This window comes from Tyto alba, unplaced genomic scaffold (genome assembly GCF_018691265.1).
Source record: "Tyto alba isolate M040663 unplaced genomic scaffold, T.alba_DEE_v4.0 Super-Scaffold_6, whole genome shotgun sequence".
Lineage (NCBI taxonomy): Eukaryota > Metazoa > Chordata > Aves > Strigiformes > Tytonidae > Tyto > Tyto alba.
Window position 1 is genome coordinate 42,996,402 of NW_024881327.1, and position 21,692 is coordinate 43,018,093.

At 40.1% G+C, this 21,692-nt stretch overlaps 1 protein-coding gene across 3 annotated transcripts in view; it reads left to right on the top strand.

Moving 5' to 3' along the window:
- TBC1D14 (TBC1 domain family member 14) overlaps positions 1-21,692 on the top strand; it is a 74,723-nt gene that overhangs the window by 17,211 nt on the left and 35,820 nt on the right. For 2 of the 3 annotated variants that reach the window (XM_032984460.2, XM_032984461.2), the window contains exon 3: positions 5,902-6,022. In XM_032984460.2, coding sequence (XP_032840351.1) covers positions 5,902-6,022 — 121 coding nt within the window. Of the gene's footprint in view, positions 1-5,901; positions 6,023-20,890; positions 21,006-21,692 lie in introns of those variants that run through there. The other variant, XM_042807791.1, reaches the window with a different exon arrangement.

Below are 21,692 nucleotides of genomic sequence, written 5' to 3' on the forward strand. Positions count from 1 at the left end.
AGGAAGCTGGGACTCTGAGGGGAGAAGCAGCCCCCAGTGTTGTAGTTTGGTGCTGGGAGGACTGCAGCACGCGGGGGTGACCCACGCCGGAGAAGCATGGGAATGGCTGCAGCCCATAGGAAGGACTCACACCAGAGAAAGTTCATGGAGGACTGTCTCCTGTGAGAGGGGAGCCTGGTGGAGGAGGGGAAAAAGAATGCCAAGAGGCCTGTCCCTCACCCTGACCTGAGAAGGAAGAAGCAGTGAACTGACTGTAACTCCCATCCTCTGACCCCTGTGTTGCTGCGGGGTGGGGAGATAGAGATATTGGGAGCAGAGCTGGGCCTGAGAAGAAGGGAGGGGTGGAGGGAGGTGTTTTTAAGATGTAGTAATGCTTCTGACTGTCCTTTCTGTTATTTTTGTTAGTGTTTAAATTAAAGTGATGTTCTTTTTCTTTCCCTAAGGAGTCTCTTTTGCCCATGACTATAATGGGTGAGTCATCTCTCCCTGTCCTTATCTCCATTCCTGAGCCTTTTGCTTCATTTTCTTTTTCCCAGTGCTGGGGGTGAAGGGCTGAATGAAGGGCTGCATGGTGCTCAGTGGTCCTCTGGGCTCAAACCGTGACAGGAACGCATTTATTTGCAGATAAAATATCTATGCTAGGTCAGTGTTAATCTGCCACAGAGCAGCATATGCCATCTCACTTTTCTTTTGATCACAATCATCATTCCGTGCTGCAAGCCAGTTGTTCATGTACTGTGGGACTTGTCTAAGGAGCCACAGCAAAATAGTTAAAAATAATCAATTTCAGATATTCAGAAGAATCCAAATACTCTAATAATGAAAACTCTTCAGTCCTAATCTTCTCTACCTTTTTGAGGCACCTATTGTATCTTGGGAGGTTTTTCGGAAAAAAATAAATACTGTGCATTGCCAGGAAGTCCCGGTCTCGGGTGTGTGTGTGCACCAACAGGCATCTGACTCCACCCTCTGACAGCTACTGTGTTGGAGCCCGTCCTTTTTTCCTGTTGTTCGAGTGACATGTGACAGAGAAACAGTTCGTTGCCTCCGGTGGTGCCGAACTTCAGAGGTATCGCAGGGGGCACAGAAACAAAAACTATGGCAGCACTGTGTCTGCTCCTTTCAGTGGATCGGTTTGTATACCGGATGGGAGGGGAGTGGTGGGGAGGGATGACCTTTTAAGAGCTGGCTTCACAGAAGTGGCTAACCTTTCCTGGGACAAACCACAGCTGAAATATGGAAAAAGTGAATACTTGAATCTTTGTGGAGCAGCCTATGAACTTGTCATGCAACAGTAGTTGCTGGCAGTTGTGTTACAGCCTTCGTGTATTTATATTAAGAGAATTGGACAGAACTAGATAAACTTTCTGCTTTGATGGTGATGCAGGATGTAGCTTTTTCAAGCTTATGCTTTTAAACAGTAATAGATGCTATATGGATAGGTTTGACTTGATTACTTGTTACTGATGTGATTCTAATATTTTTTTTTTTTTGATTGAGGCTTCAACCTGACCGTGACAGCACACAGTGCTACATAAATACTGGCAATATATGCATATGTAGTATGTATGTATGGCAACTACTCAGTAAGTTTATTTTACCAGTGCTTATAGAACCAAAATGAAGTGGTTCTCAAGTTTTATTAAAAAATAAGGTTTTCCTGACATTGATGAATTTATCTACTGGTATTAACTTCCCCTCTTCCCCACAAAAAAGATAGTTGGACAGATGAGTATATAGTAATGGTGCAGTATGTATATGTTCAAGCAAAATGTTGTTCAGTCTCTCTCCTGTATCACAGGGTGCATTTGTATGTATGTAGACATTAACTCTGCAGTTAGAATTAAATTATCTTCAGGCAGGTAATTCCTCTACACAGCTCAATTTAAATAACAAGGCCAAACAGCTGTTTGGTGCCAAATATTGTTTTTAGGGGTCTGTGCAAAAATAATTTCCTGTTTGAAATGTGATCTCAGTTTAACTTCTGTGCTTGGTTTTCCTAAAATAATCAGCTGCAGACACCTAGTGTAAAATAGTTAACGTGTTCAATAGGAATTCAGATGTAACCCATGACACCTGAATGGCTTCACACTAATGATACTGCAGACATGATGTATCATGTCAGATATTCCTGTTAATATCCATGTTATAAATCAGCATGATGTGCTCTAATGGTTGTGAAGAGGACAATGAGATTGACAGATAATGGCCAGCATGTGATCTTTTCTTTCAAGGGATGTCAACTCTTTTTACATTCAAGATCTCAAATTAATTTTTGTATCTTAAACCACTTGTAATTAGAGTTTGAGATGTTTTATCCTGCGCTTGTCTTTGGAGCTTGTCTGTTTGTGTGTTGTTGTTTTTTTTTTTTCTTTTTTTTTTCTTTTTTTTTTTTGTTTGCTTGTTTTTTTTTTTTTTTTTTTTTTATTCAAATGGGGAATTTTTGTTCCTTATTAACTTGTACTTTCCATTAGGTAAGACCTCTTTAAGTTACCTTTAGAGTGGAATTTTTTGTGTGTGTGAATTACATTTGCTCAGAAGTGAGACTGCTTAGTACTTTTTTTTGAAAATTCTGGGCAGTTGTGTAAATGTGGGAGGAAAGGAATTCCTTTTTGTGCTATGGCAGCAGAAAAATGAAAGCTTTTGTTATGAATTATTTGACATATATATGGCAGAAATAATTATTTCCATGTAAGGGAGTTATGTATTTTAAGGGTCTACTTTCAGTCTGGAAATCTCAAGTAGTGGCTGTATCAGGGCCCTGTAATGTTGTCCTGGTTTATTGCAAAGCTCTGCAGAAATTGGGCCAGAGCACATTCCATGATATTTTTTTTCCTAAAGTTTTCCAAATTAGGTGCAAAGGGAGCAGCATCTCTTCTGCTCCTTCCATGCCAGCCCAACTGTCAGGTGGTTTACCTTTGGCTTGTTCCAGTCTGGGGTGGATCAGGGTTTAAGGATGCTGTGTGTCCTCAGTCAAAGGAGGAATGGGTAGTAGCTTGCAGTTCTGCATCTGGTTGTGGCAATTTGTGGCTTCTGATAATGTTACGCCTTTTTGGAGTTTTGAGACTCTTTGGAGTGCATGAAGAGTGGGGACATTAACAAAACACCAGGACTTAGGCACAGACAGCAGGGAAAAATAGGAAAAGGAGAGTAAATTGCTCTTTACAGAATGGGAATTATATATTGACCATGCCTGGTGCTCTCGGTTCGACATATATTTTAAATTAAAAAGTGAACTGGAAATCCCTGACATCCTACAAAGAGAGGAGGAGATGCCTAATGCCCTAGAACGTACAGTGGAAATCATGCAGACAGAGACCAGTGAGTTGAGCAAGTGCTGTGCCATCTCCTAGATAAGCTGTAGAACAGATTATTTATTACAATGCTCCCTCTAAAGGGAAAATGGATAATTAGAATTGTGGAACTGAAAGCAAGTATGTGAGATTTGACTTTTCAGGTTTAGTTCATTTTATGCAGGCACTTAGAGCGGAGAGCTTTTATACTTTATGATTCCAATTCATCTTTGTTTTGGTCTGAGGATAAGGACCTACCACTGCTCTTAGAGTCCCTCAGAGGAGATTGGGGGGGATTGTTGCTTGTATATCCCTGTGCTAGCAACCTCTAATGTGGATAGATAGGGAGAGAAAATTGCCTGTTCGTCCTTTCATTTTCATGTTATTGCAGTACTAATGAACTGTGGTGAAAGCTTGTTACTTGCAAAAGAGGATTTGAATGTGCACAGAATTGTCACACAGGAGTGCCTCCTTATGGGGCTCTTTCAGGTGTCCCTGATGCTAGAAGACTTTGTTTTCTCTGAAGACAGTACATAGTCTGGAAATCAGTTTGCTTGTTTCTGAAGTAGTAAGAACCTGAACGAAAACCTTTTGCAGGAACAGCCAGCCTGTCTAAAACTAAACACTCAAACAGAATGCGTTCTTTATATTGCTAAGGTGAAGGAATTGCTGGTGAAAAGAAAGCAAATTCAGCTGAGATACCTTCCTTAGAGGTTGTTTCCCCCATTTCCCCCCGCTGCCCCCCCACACTAACAATTGTAATGATAGCAGAGTAGTCACACTTGTTGATTAGAGCTCTAGTTAGCTTATAAATCTGAAAGTAACATTACAGCTATAATAGTGAGCTACAGAAGAGCTTCATAATACTGAGGTGGAGTATGCTAGTTATAGAGACAAATTAAATCTTTGGTTTTGATCCAGTAGTTTACCTGTAGAATTACAATTTAATGCTTTGAAAAAAGTGGAAAGAGGGAAAACATGGCAGTATGTTTCTACATGTTCTGTGCTGCTGTTCTTTAATGCTTTCCCTACAGTTGCTTCCCCTACATCTTTATACAATTTTTTTACTTTGTGTGAGGTGGAATAGGGGAAAGCTGAAAGGGGTTTGTGGAAGTACAGTTACTACTTAGCTTTGACGTCAGTTGTTGTTGACTTGTATGATTTCTGTACCTAAACACTTTGTTCTTATCTTTTAATATGATAATCTGTTCCTGTTTTGTGTTTCAAGGTAACTGTACCCTTGTGATATAGAAGCATGTGATAATTTGTGTAAATATATGCATATTTAAGGATGGCAGTGCACCCTATTAACCTTACAATACATTCCAGCACACTCTGATGTTTGTGCCTTGATTTTTCTCATATTAAATCTTTCTTCTGTATTCTAAGCAATATTATCTCTGTTTGTGTATTTATGATACTGTTCATGTTAGCTGATCCAAAGTGGCCAGGAAAAACAACTTCTGGTGTCCAGATCGTTCCTATTGCAAATGTGTATTCAGTACTTTGAGAACAAGAAGCTTAATATAGTTTTATTTCCCAAACTGCCACACTTTATGAATAAGAAACAGTTTGTACGTAATGGGTCAACCCCCTGGGCATTAAGGTAGTAACTGCAAGGAAAAGCAGTAATGCCAGACTGGAAGCATCTGTGATGTGAAGGTGCTGTAGCTGCCTGCTGACTAAAGTAGCAAAAATATTTTTGTCTCAGTGGAATTGTTTGTTTGTTTGTTTTTTCTTTTAAATGAGGGAACAAAATGCTATAGTCAAATTCCTGGGAAAGCCTACTACAAGGTATGTAAATTATTGAGCTAACCTGGACATATTTAAATATTCGCTGAACTAGACAGTACGACAAAAGAAAATCTGTTACTTTAATAAGCCAGATGTGCCATGGGTGTAGAATATCTGTTGTGCTCTTGGAAGAGCTGAGTGCTACCGAAAGCATGAAGACTAGTCTGTACCATATGTCCAGTTTTGGAAAAGCATAGTTGTGGTAAGAAAATGCAAGTCTGGCATACTGTTTTATGAGTTAAAAACTAGCAATGTCAATAAAAATTTTCAGTGGCTTTACGTCTAGCTTTATGGCTGTTACTACAGTGTTTAAGCTGGTTAATTCGAGACATAGAGACTTAAGAAATAGTGTATTTTGATATCTGCTTTTAAGGTTATTCAGGAAAAAGAATCTTTTATGAAAGCAGATCACATACAGTAAAATGCTACTATGTCTGCAACTTTTGTGATTTTTGGTACTAGTGTGTTGTAACAGGTGGGAGAAGAATGTTTATGTAGCAAGAGATTTTGTGTCTTGGTCTTAATTTAAAAGAGTGAGGCTGAATGATCTAGAGGGAGACTAAAAAAGTCCACTTTTAGAATGTTGCAAATTTTTTTTTTTTTTTTAAATAAAAAATCTTGCTTAACCAAATCCACTGCCTAGTATGGTGATAATGCTGCATGACGTACCCATTGAGGATGGGAAACTGACTACCAGCACAACTACAAAAGGAGTTGGAATGTGTGATTGGGATACATAAGGTTAGCAAATTGTCTGTCCTTCTGTTTATTATAATTAATCAACCCTTAATCAAACTTTTTTTTTTCCCCCTAGGAATTTGTTTACCAGAAAGCAAAGTGCAAGATTTGAAAAACAAAATGATGTGGGATGGAAGTTATTTGGAAAAGTACCTCTCAGAGAAAACTCACAGAAAGATCCAAAGAAAATACAAAAGGTATTTGTTCAATTCTGTGTTAGGATTAGTGGTGAATGTAGAAGCCAGTTAAGTTTTTGATCTGTATATGTGATTATGAAGCCTGTTTGAGTTGCATGCAGTTTCTTGGACAGTATCAGAGAAGATTCTACATTGAAATTGTACTCCCAATACAATAGTGCCATTTAAAAGAATGTGTTCTACGTGGTCACTGCATTGAGTACTCTGTGAAAACACATACTACTTTGGTATAAAGCATTTCATGTGAAGGTTCAAAGTGTTTTGATTTTTTATAATCGAAGTACTTGTTTTTTATAATCAAGCTTAGTAGGTATTTTGAAAATCTTTCAAACTTCTTTATCTTGTTCTAGCTTTTTTTTTGTGGTCTTTGTGTCTTAGACCCATCTGTAACATGCTGTTTGAAGGGAAATTGTGTTCTGCTAGGCCTTGGCTAATGTATGTTTAAGTAGTAATTAAAAGTACATTAATTCAAGATAGAGTGAGTGTGATATAGTGCCAGAAACTCGTGTTGGAATGCTAGTTTCACCCATTCCTTGTTTTCTGAAGTATTTCCAGTTTGGAGTTGAAATTTTCCATGTGTGGACCTTGATGAAAATTTGGTTACTGACTTGAAATGTTGGAACAATACAATACAGTTCAAAATAAGTGAATGGAAGAAAACTTGGGGTTTTTTTCCCTTGTACAGTATAGTTCAAAAGGGAGTATGTATTGAAATTGTTTATTGGAGTGGATCCCTGAATAGAGAAAAACTTTAGCAACATCAGAAACACCAAAGAATTTAGGTTTCTCCCTCCCTTCATTGCTGCTTGGCTAGTTTTGACATTGGTTTTTGTGTGTCTGTTGCTTATATTTGCCAGTAGTTAGGCAAACTTCAGCAGCTGGTTTTGAGGGTGGGGGAGGGAAGGGAGTGAAGAGGTTATAGCTATACATTATTACATTGTTGAAAACGTGACATTCCAGAGGACTGGTTCTACTACAGATGAACCCAAGCACATTGCTGGTGAATCAAATAACCTGCCTTCCCAGTGGAGAAAAATTTTGTGAAATCCAGCTATGTGGTCAGCAGTTTGAGCTGCTCTTTAGTGAGAAGAAAACATCCTCTTTCAATCTATCTGTTCTGGTTTTGGCTGGAATAGAGTTAATTTTCTTCCTTGTAGCTGGTACAGTTCTGCATTTTGGATTTAGTGTGAGAATAATGCTGATAACACACTGTTTTAGTTGTTGCTCAGTAGCGCATATCCGAAGTTAGGCATTTTTCAGTTTCCCATGCTCAGCCAGCGAGCAGGTGTGCAAGAAGCTGGGAGGGAGCACGGCCAGGACAGCAGACCCCAACTAGCCAGAGTGATATTCCATACCATAGAACGTCATGCTCAGTATATAAACTGGGGGCAGATTGTTCCTCGGGCATCGGCGAGTGGCTGGTGAGCAATTTAATTGTGCATCACTTGTCTTTTTCTTGGGTTTTATTTCTCTTTTTACAATATTACTTTTCATTACTATTAGTATATTTTTGTTTTAGTTATTAAACTGTTCTTATTTCAACCCACGAGTTCTACATTTTTTTTCGATGCCACAGGGATGGGGGAGTGAGCGAGTGGTTATGTGATGCTTAGTTGCTGGCTAGCGTTAAACCATGACACTGTCTCACTTGATCTGGGATTTTTGGATTACACATAGGCATTTATGTGTTTGGGGCTTTGTTGTATTTCATTCAGTTCTTACTTGTTCAAACCACTGTGGGAGTAGGAAGGTTTGAACGTAGGAAGAACTTCAGAACCAGCTACTGTTTGTGAAAGGAGAATGCTGATTTGAAGGACTGTGCTGCTTAATTTAGGGTGAAGTGCTCTGGAAATCCAGGTGTGTCATGTGACTATTCTTAGCTGTAACTAGGCTGTTAAAGTGAAATTCAAGCAACTTTTTGAAGTTGTCACTATGATCAGTCATTCAGACTTTATCTACAGATTTTCTTGATACAGGTAACAGTTCCAAAGTGTTCACCAAAGATTTTTGATGACACGATTGAAGAGGCTTAATAATTGTAATATTCTGAAACTTTGCAGTATATTTTATTGTATTAATCTGTTATTTGATAAGTGGGTAAATAATTTATTAACACTTTGTGGTTGTTACTGGTACTGTGAATATTTTGCCTTTAGATCCAAACTATTTTACATCATGAGTATTCAGTGTTCCTAGAACATTACAGCTTTGGTTGTATTAAATTTGTTAGAAAAAAATAACTATTAAAGAATTATGTGGTATGGCATCCAGCCATGAGTGAGTTTCTGGCAAGATTGCAAGTCTGAAATAATTGTTTCCAATGCCTCTTGGATAACAATAACTAATCCTTCCTAATTTATTTGGCACTTTCCTGAAGTTTTTTTTGACAGGTAGACTTTGAGACGTGAATAATGCTATAAATAACTAATCGAGCCTCACCAGCACCCAAAAGCACATCCTGATTTAGGATGCCCCTCGCAGGTTGCTTTGACAATGACAGAGTAGCACTTGTTGCAGTTTTTTGCCTGTTTGGAGGCATGCTCTTAGCCTTTTGATTTGTGCCTAAAGAACTTGCATAAGTGTAAGCGTAGGAGGTGACAGCATATGGCTACTGGAATGATGCCTGTTGGCCAACACCAGTTCCTTCTCCTTTCTGGAAAAAAGGGTACTAGGCCAGAAGGATAAATGCTCTGGCTCTTTTATTTCCAAGGCCAGAAAAGTAGGTTCTTGAAAGATCCTTATCTCAGGTATTGAAGAACTTGGAGGTATGCAGTGAAATGTAGGAGCTGGGGAAGAAGACAGCTGTGGTCAAGGTAAATGTTTCAGTGTCTGCACTTTTTCCTGTGGGGCATGAAACAAGGTGGCTATTAATTGCCTATGCTTAATGTATGCTTTACTTGAAATTGGGCTTGATTTTTTTTTTTTTTTTTTTTTTTTAGTTATTTATTTTTCTTTCCAGAAGTGCTGGGGTCTTCCTTAAAGCTGAGTTCAATAGGAGTTACACTTGCATTATATGAAACGCACTATAAATACTAAGTGCCCTGAGAAGCTGGTGGTTTGGGAATGCAAAATTGGTAACTGTTTTGGAGCATGAGACTCCATATCTTGATCACTAGGGTTTCATGACTTGACTATCGCACTGTCTTATGCAAAAAGTTGTGGAAAACGTGAAACGTTCTTCCATAAACCTCTCAGTATGGGAGCTGGGTCTTGAGGACTGTGCAGGGAGCTGTGAGACCCTGAACAGTGATGGCAACGTTGTAATTGTTAACTGAATGCTGTCAGCGCTAGGTATTGAGTGTGAAGTGTGGAGAGCACAGTTGGAGTGGAAAAGGCCCCCCCCTACACGGGAGGCACTAGTTCAGAAGTATTCCTTTAACATAGCATTGTGTCTAACTTCCTATACACTTAAGAAAACCAAAGTGGAGGGAGAAAAGGGACAGTCAGTTTTTCTGATGTCGTGGGTAAACAGCAGGGTTTTGAAACCTGCTGACTGTTGATCTCTTGAGCTAACAGTGATTCGCAGCAGCGGTCGCCTGTCACTCCACACCATGCATTTCTGATTATATTATACAACTGGGCTTGTGCAGACTTGATGAGAAAGTAGTTAGACATTGCTCATGTGATGCAGTTATCACGAGTATTGCTTCCTTCCCATAGTAGACTATTCCTTCCATGTTCTGTATGTGCGGGATTATCTGTCTTGAGTCATAGGACTCAGTGCTCTGACAGACTTATTTCTAATGTTTTGTGCTGCTGACCCAAGGTACAAAAGTATGGTGCATTGCTGTGCCCTTGTAACTAACTTTTCATTGCTCTGCCTGTTGGGTATTCATCTGGATTTGTACGGAAGAGATACTCAGTGCTCTGTTCAAGGGATTCATGCCTATTTCCTTGTGGCAGAAAACTGACAGGCTTCTGAGAATCTGTTATTTGAGATGTCTCAAGTTTAGGAAAGGGTGTATATGTAGATCGTGTTGTGCTTTTGAATTTGAGCCTCTCCCTCTTGTTTCAGTTCCTGCCTCTGTTGGTGCTGGTACTTTGAAACAGGAGTTGTTTATTAAGCAAGAGCCGTTCCATTCTCTGACTGCTTGGGTTTGACTTACTGATTCCTTTCCAATAAAAAACCCCAAACTTATTCATACCACAGAGTCCACGTCTTCCTGCAAATTGTCTGCTCATCGTGATGTTACTGTCTATGTGGTGAAATACTCATTAGCCCATAGGTTATAGGAGACTGCCAAACTACAGAGGCTGCTGAGTTATGTTTCTATTAGCAAAATCTTGGTCTAAGTTAATTCTGAAAGGTGATATGTTCTTCATCGTGATTTTTACTTGGTTATGGTTTCCCATCTTGATAAAGGAAACAAAAAATCAAGTTGCATGTAACTTTTTTGAGTATCTAAGAAGCTGCAAAATAGCCTGACCACAGTAGTAGCTATGGTTATCAATTTCTGTTTGTATCAGTCCTCAATCTTCACAAACCTAGGGAAATCTATTTGATTGTACTTGCTTGGTATGAGACTCTTCGTACACAGGAAATAAGGTGACTGAGCCACCAAGCAGCCCTTTCTCAAGTCAGCTTCTTTTGCTTCTGGACAGACATCAAAGAAATCCTTTGTGCCAGGTCACTAATTAGAGCCTTGTGACTGTTCCATTAATTTGGCTGTAGACTCCTGTAGGGAGTTCATTGGTATGTTCATCATTCTGTTTTCTGATACCTTTATTATATGGAGAAAAGACTTTTTTTTTGTTTTTTTCTTTCCTGAAATGACATGAACAAACTTGACTGCAAACTTAGTCTTCTGAAAGATACAGATTATGTGTTTCTGTACACTTTTTTTAAACTTATATGAAGGGGACAGTCTTTAAAATACATTCTTACTGTACATCGTCCTGATAATTTCCCCATAATAATCTTGTCTGGGCGTGAAAGAAATTTGTGAGAAATAATGCAGTTTTGAGATATGTGCTTATGTAAAGTACAAATGAGGGGAAAAAAGTAATTGAACTGTGAGGTGGTTAAAAATTGATTTTAGGAAATACCTGTTCTTATTTTCTTCCTGCCTTCTACTTGCAAAATATGTAAATAAATCATGAACACTCCAGACCCTCAAACTTCAGTTGCCATTCACAAGCTGAATGTTGTTATACCATGACTGAAGATGGCTGTAAATATGCAACTGAGTCAGGCACAATATACAAGTAGTAGTATTTTTTTTCCCTCTGACCAAAATAATGGTCAGGCAGGTTTTTGAGCACATAAGCCTTTTAACAAGTCCTATAAAAGCTTTTCTGGCAGCACTCACTTGCTCAGCTAATGTATATACAGCATAGCATCATAATCTATTTTACCAATATGGGAATTAAAATCACTCCAGCTAAGTTGTTGTTTGTCCTACTTTTAATGCCAAAAACATACATGAATATTAGTCTTTTGATGAGGAATCAATATTGGCATATGTTAAGGTTGGATTGCTTTGCATGATCACCAAGAGCTTTTGTACATTTTTTTATCCACTTAAATGTTTTGAAGCTTAAAATCTGTCAGAACAAGTGATCTCATCTGAGAAGCTGGAAGTGCGTTTACAATGGAAGTTTACATGATTCATATTTTGTATCCATTATCTTCAGGAATCCTGCTTGAGCAGAACTGGTTATGCCAGTTGCTTTTGTAATTGATGTGTGAAAATTCGCTAAAAGTCAGATGACAGTGCTTCACTGAGAATAACCACCAAAGTGAAATTCTCTTCTAATAGACTGTAGAGCTGAGCTAGGCTTTGTGGTGTGTTTCTTTCAGGAACTCTTTTCAAGATTGGCAAGAACAGCAGATGTAAATACCATATGTTTGCACCTTCTGTTTGTTTTTGGGGTAGGGGGGTGGGTGTTTTCCCCCCTACACCCCCCCAATGGTTTTGTTAGTAAATGATCTTGAAAAAGAAATTCCTTTAAAAACTCAAGAAGAGGTAACACTGTTCTTAGCATATCCTTTGGTTGTCTCCTCTTACATGATCAGTCGTCACAGAACTTGTTTGCAGCTGGCCAGTCCAGATCTTTGTGTATGAAGAGACTAATGTGTATAGAGGAAAGTCCTATTTTAGCTATATCCTAGAGACACATTATATCTGTCTTCCCCAAATGACCAGCTTAAATGAAATTACTTTTTCCTATAGTGTATATCTCTTCTTTGGAGTTGGGAGTTCTTTGGGGAGTTGGATTCCCCCCATGAAGCCAACAGTGATGAAAAAAGTCTGTCCACTGCAGCTGCAGTGGAAAACTACAGGGGTTTATATGCAGCTGGGGATAACAAGTTTGTCTGGGGAAGGCCCCAGGAGCAGGTTTCAGGTGTGTGGTAGGTGGAATGGCAATGGAAGAGCTTATAGCCAGGCTTTTCAGTACACCTCGCTTGTTCTGCCCTTACCGCTACAACAGTCATTCCAGTCCGATTGTTCAGCCTTGATGGTCACATTCATACAATATTGCTTCTATCATATAAGCTGCCAGCAGTCTGTTCCCACCTCTGACTAGCAAACAAAAAGTTTTCATTTCCCTCCCCCCCGCCCCCCCAATCATTCCTGTATTAGTTTATTTTTTCCTTTGAGGAGAGGGGGAGATAGAAAAGTCTTATTCCTTTTTGGTACCAATGATAAAATTTCCCAACTGGGCTGTCTTCAGCTGGAGACACAACAGGCTTTCTTTTAGGAGTGATACACTAACAGGAAATAAATCAACATGATTTACCAGCTATGTTTTCCTGTAATGACTAGATCATGACTATACATGGGATCAACATTCCAGTCAATTAAAATCAATTGTACTTAAGAGGTTTACACTGCAGCATATGGTAAAGTGAAAACAAGCTCTTGAAACAGCTAAATACATTGCTTGGTGCATAGGTGATGCTTTTTTATGGGATGAATAGTTAAGCTTATAACAATAGTCTAGTAAAAACCTTCATAAGCTGATTTGGATGAGTTACCATTCAAGTGGGTCTTCACTTGATTTTTTTTTTTTTTTTTTTTTTTTTTAAGCTATAACCCTAGTGATTAATAAAATCACTTTACTAAGTCTGTTTTTTTTTGGCTTGAACCTATTAGATGGAAGAGGTACAGAGCAACAGCACCCGGCAAGAAATTACAACCACCCATGCTTTAGGCAGACAGTGATAAGAGCTCCTGTTGAGAGCAGTGTTGTTTTATCTGTGGTAAAAAAAAAAAAAAACAAAACAAAACAAAACCAAACAACAAAACACAAAGAAACAAACCCAAACCAGAGAAAAGTCTACCGATTGCTAACATGTGGAGGTTCTCGTGCAGCTCCATGTGCAAGAGCACTCCAGAAAGAAACTGTGCAGCGTGGCTAGCTGCTGTCACGTGTTCTGCATCCGCAGCCCTCTGCTGATGGGTGGCAGTGGTCTAAAAATACTGAGCTTTTCTAAGAATTTGTGGTAACTGTGCTTTGTGCTGTATTCAGATGGTCCATTCAGGGCCTTCTGAAGAGGAAGTGGTTGGTTCTTGCTGGCTGCTGATTCTGGCAGGAGCTAGATCTACGACTTTGCATAAAGCATTGTCTTCTGCGTATACTGAGTTTGTCTTCGGATAGATCACTGGATAAATTGGGACTAATTGCTGTAGCTGTTAGTGGCGGGGTGAGTGTTTGCATGTAGACTTCATTCACACGTTAAAGCATTCTAGGGTATAAACTGCATAGTGCATTTTTTTCTGCTCTGCAGTAGAAGTCCAAGGGTATAAATGAGTCACTTCCTGTGTTCTCCTGGGTTCATTTCTACTTGTCAGCCTTCAAAAAGGCAGGATTTAGATCTGTCATGGTGTGCCTGAGTTCCTTTTATTAAGAACAAAGAAACAAAAGCTCAACTGCAGTGCAAAGAAGGCATAGTTATTGTGGTTAGTCTAAAACTGACCTATGATTATTCTTGTTGCAATCTCTAGAAATAAAGGTGTAACTCTAATTTTCATGTCTTTCCTTATGATCAAATTAAAAATATTTTTATTCTATTGTAATCATACATAAAGAGCATCTAATTTTTGTGAAAGTAAGCAAAAGTAAAGAAGGGAAACCTGTTTTGTCACTGATGAAGTCATAAAATACCTTTTTTTCCAGAAAACTGTACTAAATAGATTATTCAGCAATTTCCAGTAGGCTGTACTACTCTACAAAGAGCGTGTTGCCTTTGTCCTCACTTGAAAGTTACCTGCCTTAAACAAATCTGCTGTCATATTTAAACAGATAAAGCGAGAGTAATAGCTTCCATCCACAGTAAATGAAAGGGTAATTTAATACTATGGCAGAAGGGGATTGTTCCTGAGTATTTTAACAGTAAAAGAATGTAATATGACTCACCCAGGTGTCATAATCTAGCAGACTCTAGCTGCCAAAGTGCTTTTTTTGATGCTATTGGAACTTCTTTTATGTTATGAACATGTGAAAGCACAAAATGTGTTGCAAACATCAGGCTAATAGAAAATAATAAACTTTGAGTTTTAACAACTCAAACATGTTAAAACATGGGTTTTAACAGTTACAACAGGCTACAAAATACTTTTGGAAAGAGGTTGGTTTTCTTCCTTTTCCAGTTTTAAAGCATTTATTTGAGCTTTATCACTCTGTAAAGACCCTCATAAATTGTCTGGGTCAAATGCCCTGGAAGCTGGAGGGTCATAAATTATGTGTAAGACGCAGTGTTTAAGGATAGGTATTTTCTTTCTGGAATAGATGTACTAAGTAGAAGTAGAAGCTTTGTTAACTGTTACTGCAGTTGAAATGTCAGCTGCTAGTCTCTACTGAAGGATCTGTTTCAACACCACTGGTATGTTTTAGGGGAAATGCAGTAAGTTTGAAGTTGTCCAGTGAGGTCATAACACTTGTCTGTCTTAATCGAAACAGTTACTTTGTAGCCCAAGTTGATGCTTGACATTGGGTGGACTATAAATTCACATGGCACAAGGTTATTTTTAAATGCAGGAAGCCACAAACCCATGGAAAAACGCTGGACTTCTAAGGATGGAGTACACAGCTCTTCTTACAGCCAAAATTTCAAGGCCAGGGAAGACAACTTTTCAGAAGACCTGATATTCATCAGTCGAAGTTTCGTTCTCATTTTTTGTTAAATGAGAATCCAATATGCAGCTGACATTTGTGTCTTTGATAGTGTTTATAGATAGATACTTGAACACCTACATCTTTGTGTAGCTAGTAAGTTTTTTCATTACAGTAACCTTCCACCATCCATGTTGATAGGCAACACAGAGGAGGCTTTTGCGTTGGTTTTTTTTTTTTTTTTTTTTCCACCCATGGGTTTTTTAATTAAAACAGAAGTCTGTAGAGAGCAAGCCTGGAAATACTGGCACATGCTTTTGAAAGTTGCATTGCACAGATACTTGGCAAAACATTACTGTGAAGCAAAACTGGAGATAAATCCTTAAAGGCAGGTGTGTAAGCGTCTAAATATTGTGGTGGAACTGCCTATCCTAACATGAGACTGGAACTTGCATTGCCAAAATGTAAAATTGAGAAAGCTTAGCTTGACTTCAGAATGTTATTTTTGTGTAAAACAGAAGTAAGCTCCCAAGAAACCTGACCCAAAGGTTTTCTTTGTCTTCCAGTTTACACATCTCAAACTTCATCTAAAATTAAAGAACGGGGGAGGTGCAGGTTTTGAAAGGCTCTTACCATGCTCACTAGTAACAACAAACAAAGCTGGTGTTATTTGGTCTCTGCAAGTGAATGGAGTTACTGTATGTGTGTTACTGGAAACCCTGAGGATCCAGATGTAAGGATTTTAAAAAGCCAGACTAGTACTTTTTCCTTAAGTGTCTTTCTGAAGTACAACTGTGAAAATATTTCTTCAAATTTTATGTTCTCATTCTCCCTCTCTCTCAGGGGACACTTGATCTCATTTTTCAACATGATTTTATTACACTTTTTTTATGCCTCTTAGTAATTTCCACATTTTTTTTTTCTCTATTGTAAAGTTGTCTCTGTAGCATGACGAAGTTCAGTTGAAACAGTTTTATGAATACTAAAGCCTGAAAATAGTAATTACTTTAAGCTAGACTATGAAGGTATTTTGCCTTCCTTCATACATTTTATTTGTATTTGTGTGTAACTTAAAGCTGCAATCTCTTCTCAAACTGAACTTTAAGTTGTAAAGAAGATTATATTCAGGAAAATTTACACATTGATACAGTTCTTTGTAAAATTCAACACAGAATGCACGAGAGTCTACCCGTCAGAGCAGATGATATGAAACACACCAGTACAAAATAAGCTTTTATTAGACATGTAAGAAATTGGCACCAGTAGCTGCTTCAAGAGGAATTTCAGGGATCAGAGAAGCAAACACGGATGTAGAAAACCACTCAAAGAGGCTTTAGTGCAATAGACTCACCACCTTGCTTTTCTATCATTTCTAAGGGCAGATAAGTATCAAACTTGAACAGGTCAGAGATCCTTTGATACGCAAATCTCGATGAGGAAGCAAAATAGAAATTAGCAGGGGGATTTGAAAAGAGGGAGTGAGGTGGAATATGGTTCAAAGTATCAAGCGAAGTACCTTTTCTCACACTAGTTTGGTGTACTACTGAAGTCATGTAGCTGAATACAAGCCTGCACATACTTACCTACCTAGACAGCTGTTTGCAAACAAAAACACTGTGTGCTGCGGTGGGTATCTGAACATCATAATATGAGGATTTGTGCATGGCAAAGTAGATGGCATTCTTGGGTGACTTTAACTCTATCTTGAAGATAACAAATACCTGAGGTCATATTTACAACTCAATTTGAGAACTTGCAAGATAAAATGTCATATTTCTGTTACTTCTTTCCTGTATCCTGGAGTTAACCTGGTTCTTTGGCCATTTCAGAATGGTGTCAGCATGAAGCTGATGTGGCATGAAGAGTCCTTTTATTTCTGTGTCTCAGAATGAGGGAGATAGTTCTGACATGCTCTTCAACCAGACTGAAGAGCATGTTATTTGAGACTAGATGGGAAAGGTAAGTTTTCTTCTGCAACATCAGCACTAATGTGAAATGTCAGAAGAAGTAGTTGCTGAGAGATTATTTAAAATGGTATGGTGCTGAAGCTGTGCGGAAAATTGAGGTGGAGAGATCAGTGAGCATACATACAGTTTATGTAAAATTATGTTTTTACATGAAGTCCATATCCAGTGTAATCCCAGTCCCTGGAAATGACATTTAAGTGATATGCTGAAAACAGGTGTTGGTACTATTTTATTCTGGCAGATGTTCATTAAAAAAAAAAAAGGAAAATAACCATTTAGCTTGTATTCTTTTGCTTGAGCATTTACCAGATGCTTGCCTTGCCGGAAGCCTTTCTGGTAGTTGTTTCCACTTGTTTGATACTGTAGTGTATCAGACAGTGCACCTGTTTATATATGCAGATTAAGTTACATCCTTTTCAGTGTTCTAAATAGTAGGTCTGGGTTTTTTTTTTTTTTTTTTTTTTGTTACTGTGACTCATATTGGAGTCACTTGTAACAGTATGCTGTAGAATGTCATTAAAGATCCCACATCTGACAACAAAGAGCTGTTCTTAAGCCTCATGGTTCATAGGTATGCTTTGTCTCTTGAGTACTTCAAATACAGGGAACTATTTTAGGTTCCTTCCTTTTTTTTTTTTTTTTCTTTTAATAAAGCATGTCACTCTATATGAACCAAAAAGCACTTAAATTATTTACATATAACACAAATGAAACATGAACCCCGAGGGTGAGAATCATCTGATATGTAGCGCGTTGCATGATTAGAGGCGACAGACTCCAAAACAGCAAACTGTTTTTCTTTCTTGGAAGACCTAACTTGGCCTTATTTAGGCTTGGATTTTAAATGATCCTTAATTTGATGCCTCTGTTCAAAATATGATACTATAAAAATAAGTATATGTAAAAATTGTTAAAATAGTCCAGTGGCTGGAGCACAGGACTGCAAAGCAGAGTATGTGGCTTCTAGTTCTCTCTTTACTGTTAACCTTTTGGAAGTTGCATGCATTATTTTATTCATTTAACTTCAGTGTGAGTGCATGGGACCACAGTTGCAAGCCTAAGTTCCGTATCACCTGTAATCAGAAGAGACAAGTAGTTGCTACTCAGGGAAAAAAGGGGAAATTTCATAGCACTTGATGCCTAAAAAAAGGTAGTGTGAGGTTTTCTTCACGTGAACTGACCGTACTGTCTTACCATTAGACTTCTTAAGCATTCCTCATTTCTTAGGTAGGGAACAGGAGAATACTGTGGTACTAAAGATGAGAAGGGTGTCCAGGTAGAAGATGAAACTCCACACACAATGTTATTTCAATCAAGTTCTGTCATCCCATTGCTATCTTCTGTTCTGGTATCATTTCTGTAACGTAAGAGGATTAAATATATATATATATAGATGAGTAAAGCAAGTAGGGCTGATGGTTCTGGAAACATTAATTAATTGTAGAACTTGCCAGATCACTTTGGCAAAGTACTCAGGTTGAGTGTGCAACTCTGATTTCTCAGGTTGTTAGATCAGTAACTAATAAACTAATTGCATTTCAGAATAGTTTGTACTGGTTTTGAAGTTATATATAAAAAGCCCTCATATATGTGCCCTAAGGAGTTGTTTGAAAGTTGAATGTCTGAGCTCAACAGTTTGTATTCTCTTTCTGTTCAGTTTTGAAGGATATTCTTATAATCAAATCTTTGCCTGAGGTGTCAGTCTCCTTAAGTTCTCTTTGATTGATGTATATGTAAGAGCCTCCATTAAAAGAACTTTTTTATGGTCTGGTGCCATGTCAAGCATCAGATCTTTGTTTCCTGACTCAAAGATCATCACAAGGTTGATGATCTACTGGTTTCAACTAAGCTTCTGAAAGAAACAGTCCTCCTGCTTGCTCCTTTTTCCTTTCTTTTACTTCCACATTTACATTGTTCCACAGCAGACATTACCAGAGTAACCACACTAATCCAACAAAACAGAAGGCTAGTTTTTAGCAGTATCATTTCCCTAATTTAGTGCTTTGTACAGTCACACAACTACTTAATGGTGGCACAAAAGAAAGTTGTGAGGGGCCAGGACAGGGAATGTGAGTGAATTGCTGGATGTGTACCAGCTTAGATTTGTCTGGTAAACCACTTTATTTATAAAAGGCAAGAGATTGCAGGTCGGGAGATAAACATTCAGGGGAAAGCTGTGAAGCAACAGAAGGGAACGTTGAAGCAGTATTTAGGTAGCAGTCAGACTCAAAAACCAGCAAAACCAATTTTCTGTTTGTTTGTGCAGTCCTGGTCCAGTTGCTACCTCGTATGCTGAATGAGATGGGAATTCCAGTGGAAAAAATGTCATGTAATTAAAGCTTGTGCATAACTTGTTTGAGTAGCCTCAGGTACTCTTATAATTGCGACAGCCTAAAAACAGTGGCTGCTACCAACTGTCTGTGTAATGTGTGGCTAGCTGTGGTTTGAGTTACAGAGGCTACGTAGCTTTTCACTCCACAGAAGTATCTTCCCGTGTCACCAGACATCGCTCTCTCCCCATCAGTGTTTTGCAGAACACATAGTTGATTGAGCCCCTCTTTTTGTGGATCGACAAATGTCTGTTTCCTATGTCCAGAAGAGCTGTATATTGTTCTTTTCTGCCTGTGAAACCACAGAGATTTACCACAGGAATACTGTTGTCCACCTAAGGTTGCTCTTCCTCATAATATGAAGTTTTTTTCTGTGTTAACAGCTATAATTTTAAATAAATCTTTTTTTGATACGTGCGATAATTTACTGTTTCAGATAGCTTACAAGAAAAAGCATTAGCATTTGAGGCTGCAGTGCTTTTCATGAGTGATGTTGACTTGCCATTGTGGTAATTATTAGTGATCTGACACTAGATGGCAGATGTCTGTAATTAATTGGTGGTGGTGGGACTGAAGCCCAGATACTTTCAGTGGGCTGGTCCTCATTTAGTATAATACCACAGTGTCTGTGAATTAGATAAGTCACAGGTTGAAAACAATAGCTGATACAATGGCTAGCAATTTTGAGAAAGTAAGTTGTCTGAACTTTTGCAAAGCAACCTCTTGAAAGCAGAATACTTCAGTGACTTGGGTTGTTTTCAAGTCTTTGCTGCTCATTTTGTGATGCAGCATCAGGCCGTGATAAAGGACCTGAGCAGCGCAGCCTGGCAGCTGCAAACTATAGACAATGAGATTAAGGAATATGAAATCCTTAGTACAGTACTGAGAAAAGGACAACTAACGGTTGCAGATGAGTGGATAATAGGCTAAAATGTGGGTCTGCCAAAGATGGTGCTGCAGCAACTTCTCCCCTGAGTTAGGTAGCAGAGATTTTGAACAAATGAAAAATGACAAAATTTATCTGGATTGAGGCAAAATACTTAACAAGATGTGATGTGGAAGTTGTCTGAGCTGTGGAAGAGATTTATATCTATCTGTCTCTCTATATGTATCTTTTAGAGCTGTCTAAAGAGGACAGAGCATGAGTTGTACTATAAATGTGCTCATGCTATAGGGTCTATTTCAGCGTAACACAGCCGCGGGTTCCTCGGGACTGATGTGATGGCTGGGAAAGTTTGGCCCCCCCTTACAGCTGGGGCTGTGAGAGCGGCTGGCCCGGCCCGGTCCCGCAGCCGGTATGAGCAGACGCCCGGGGAAACCACGGGACAGAGATACCGGTGTGTCAGGAACGCGGGTGGGTCTGTGGTTGCGTGTCCCGGGGCCGGGCGCGCTCTGCGTGCTCAGGCAGCGCAGGGTGAGAGGGAGCGCACCGATCGGGTGCGCTGGTTCGGCGGGTGATTGGCGGGGCTGGCGGGGCGGGGCGGGGTGGGCGGCGGCCGGGGCGGGGCGGGCGGGCGGCCCGCGAGGCCGTGCGGGCCCGGGCGGCGCCGCGGCGGAGAGCCAGGCCCGCGGAGCGGGGCGGGCATGGGGCTCCGGCGCCGCTGCCTGTGAGGGGCCGCAGCTTTCATGGTGAGCGGGGCGGCGCTGGGGGCGCGGGCGGGGCAGGGCGGGGCGGGGCGGCTGCTGGGCACTTGGGTCGGGGGAAGACGGGGTGGGTGGGCGCGGGCTTCGGCCCGTATCGGTAAACCCAGCCCCGTCTTTGTTTCAATCGCCGTGCTGGGTCCGGTGCAGCACTAACTTGCCGGGAATGGTGGGGCGGCGCGGTGAGACCCCGGGGGTGGGGGGCGGTGGCACGGCCCGGCCGGGGGCACAGGCCCGCCCGGGGCTGGCAGCTGGGACCCGCCCGTGCGGAGCTGCTGCCCGCCGAGCAAGAGCCGAGCGGTCTGGTGTGTGTGTGTGCCACTCTCGTAGCCGGCGTGAATATTTCACGTTCGGCTTCATCGGCGAGTGGTTACCTTGAAACAGGCAGGGCCAAAACGAGATGTTGACCTTGACAGAGCGGTCTGTGTGATTGTAGGTTCGGTTCTGCTGCGCTGCTGGGCCCCGGGGGGTCTCGGTGCGTGCGATCGGTCACACAGCTCGCTCCCGGTTAGCGCGGCTGATTTTTCAGCACTTGCCCAGTGTTCTGCTGGGTTATTTGTGTTTCTTCGTAGAGGTGGTTTGGGATCCCTTTGCGGGTTAGCTTCTCTTTCTTGAAGAACTATGGAGGATCACCACAACTTGAGCTTCTTGCATTTCAACTGGAAACCTGTCATG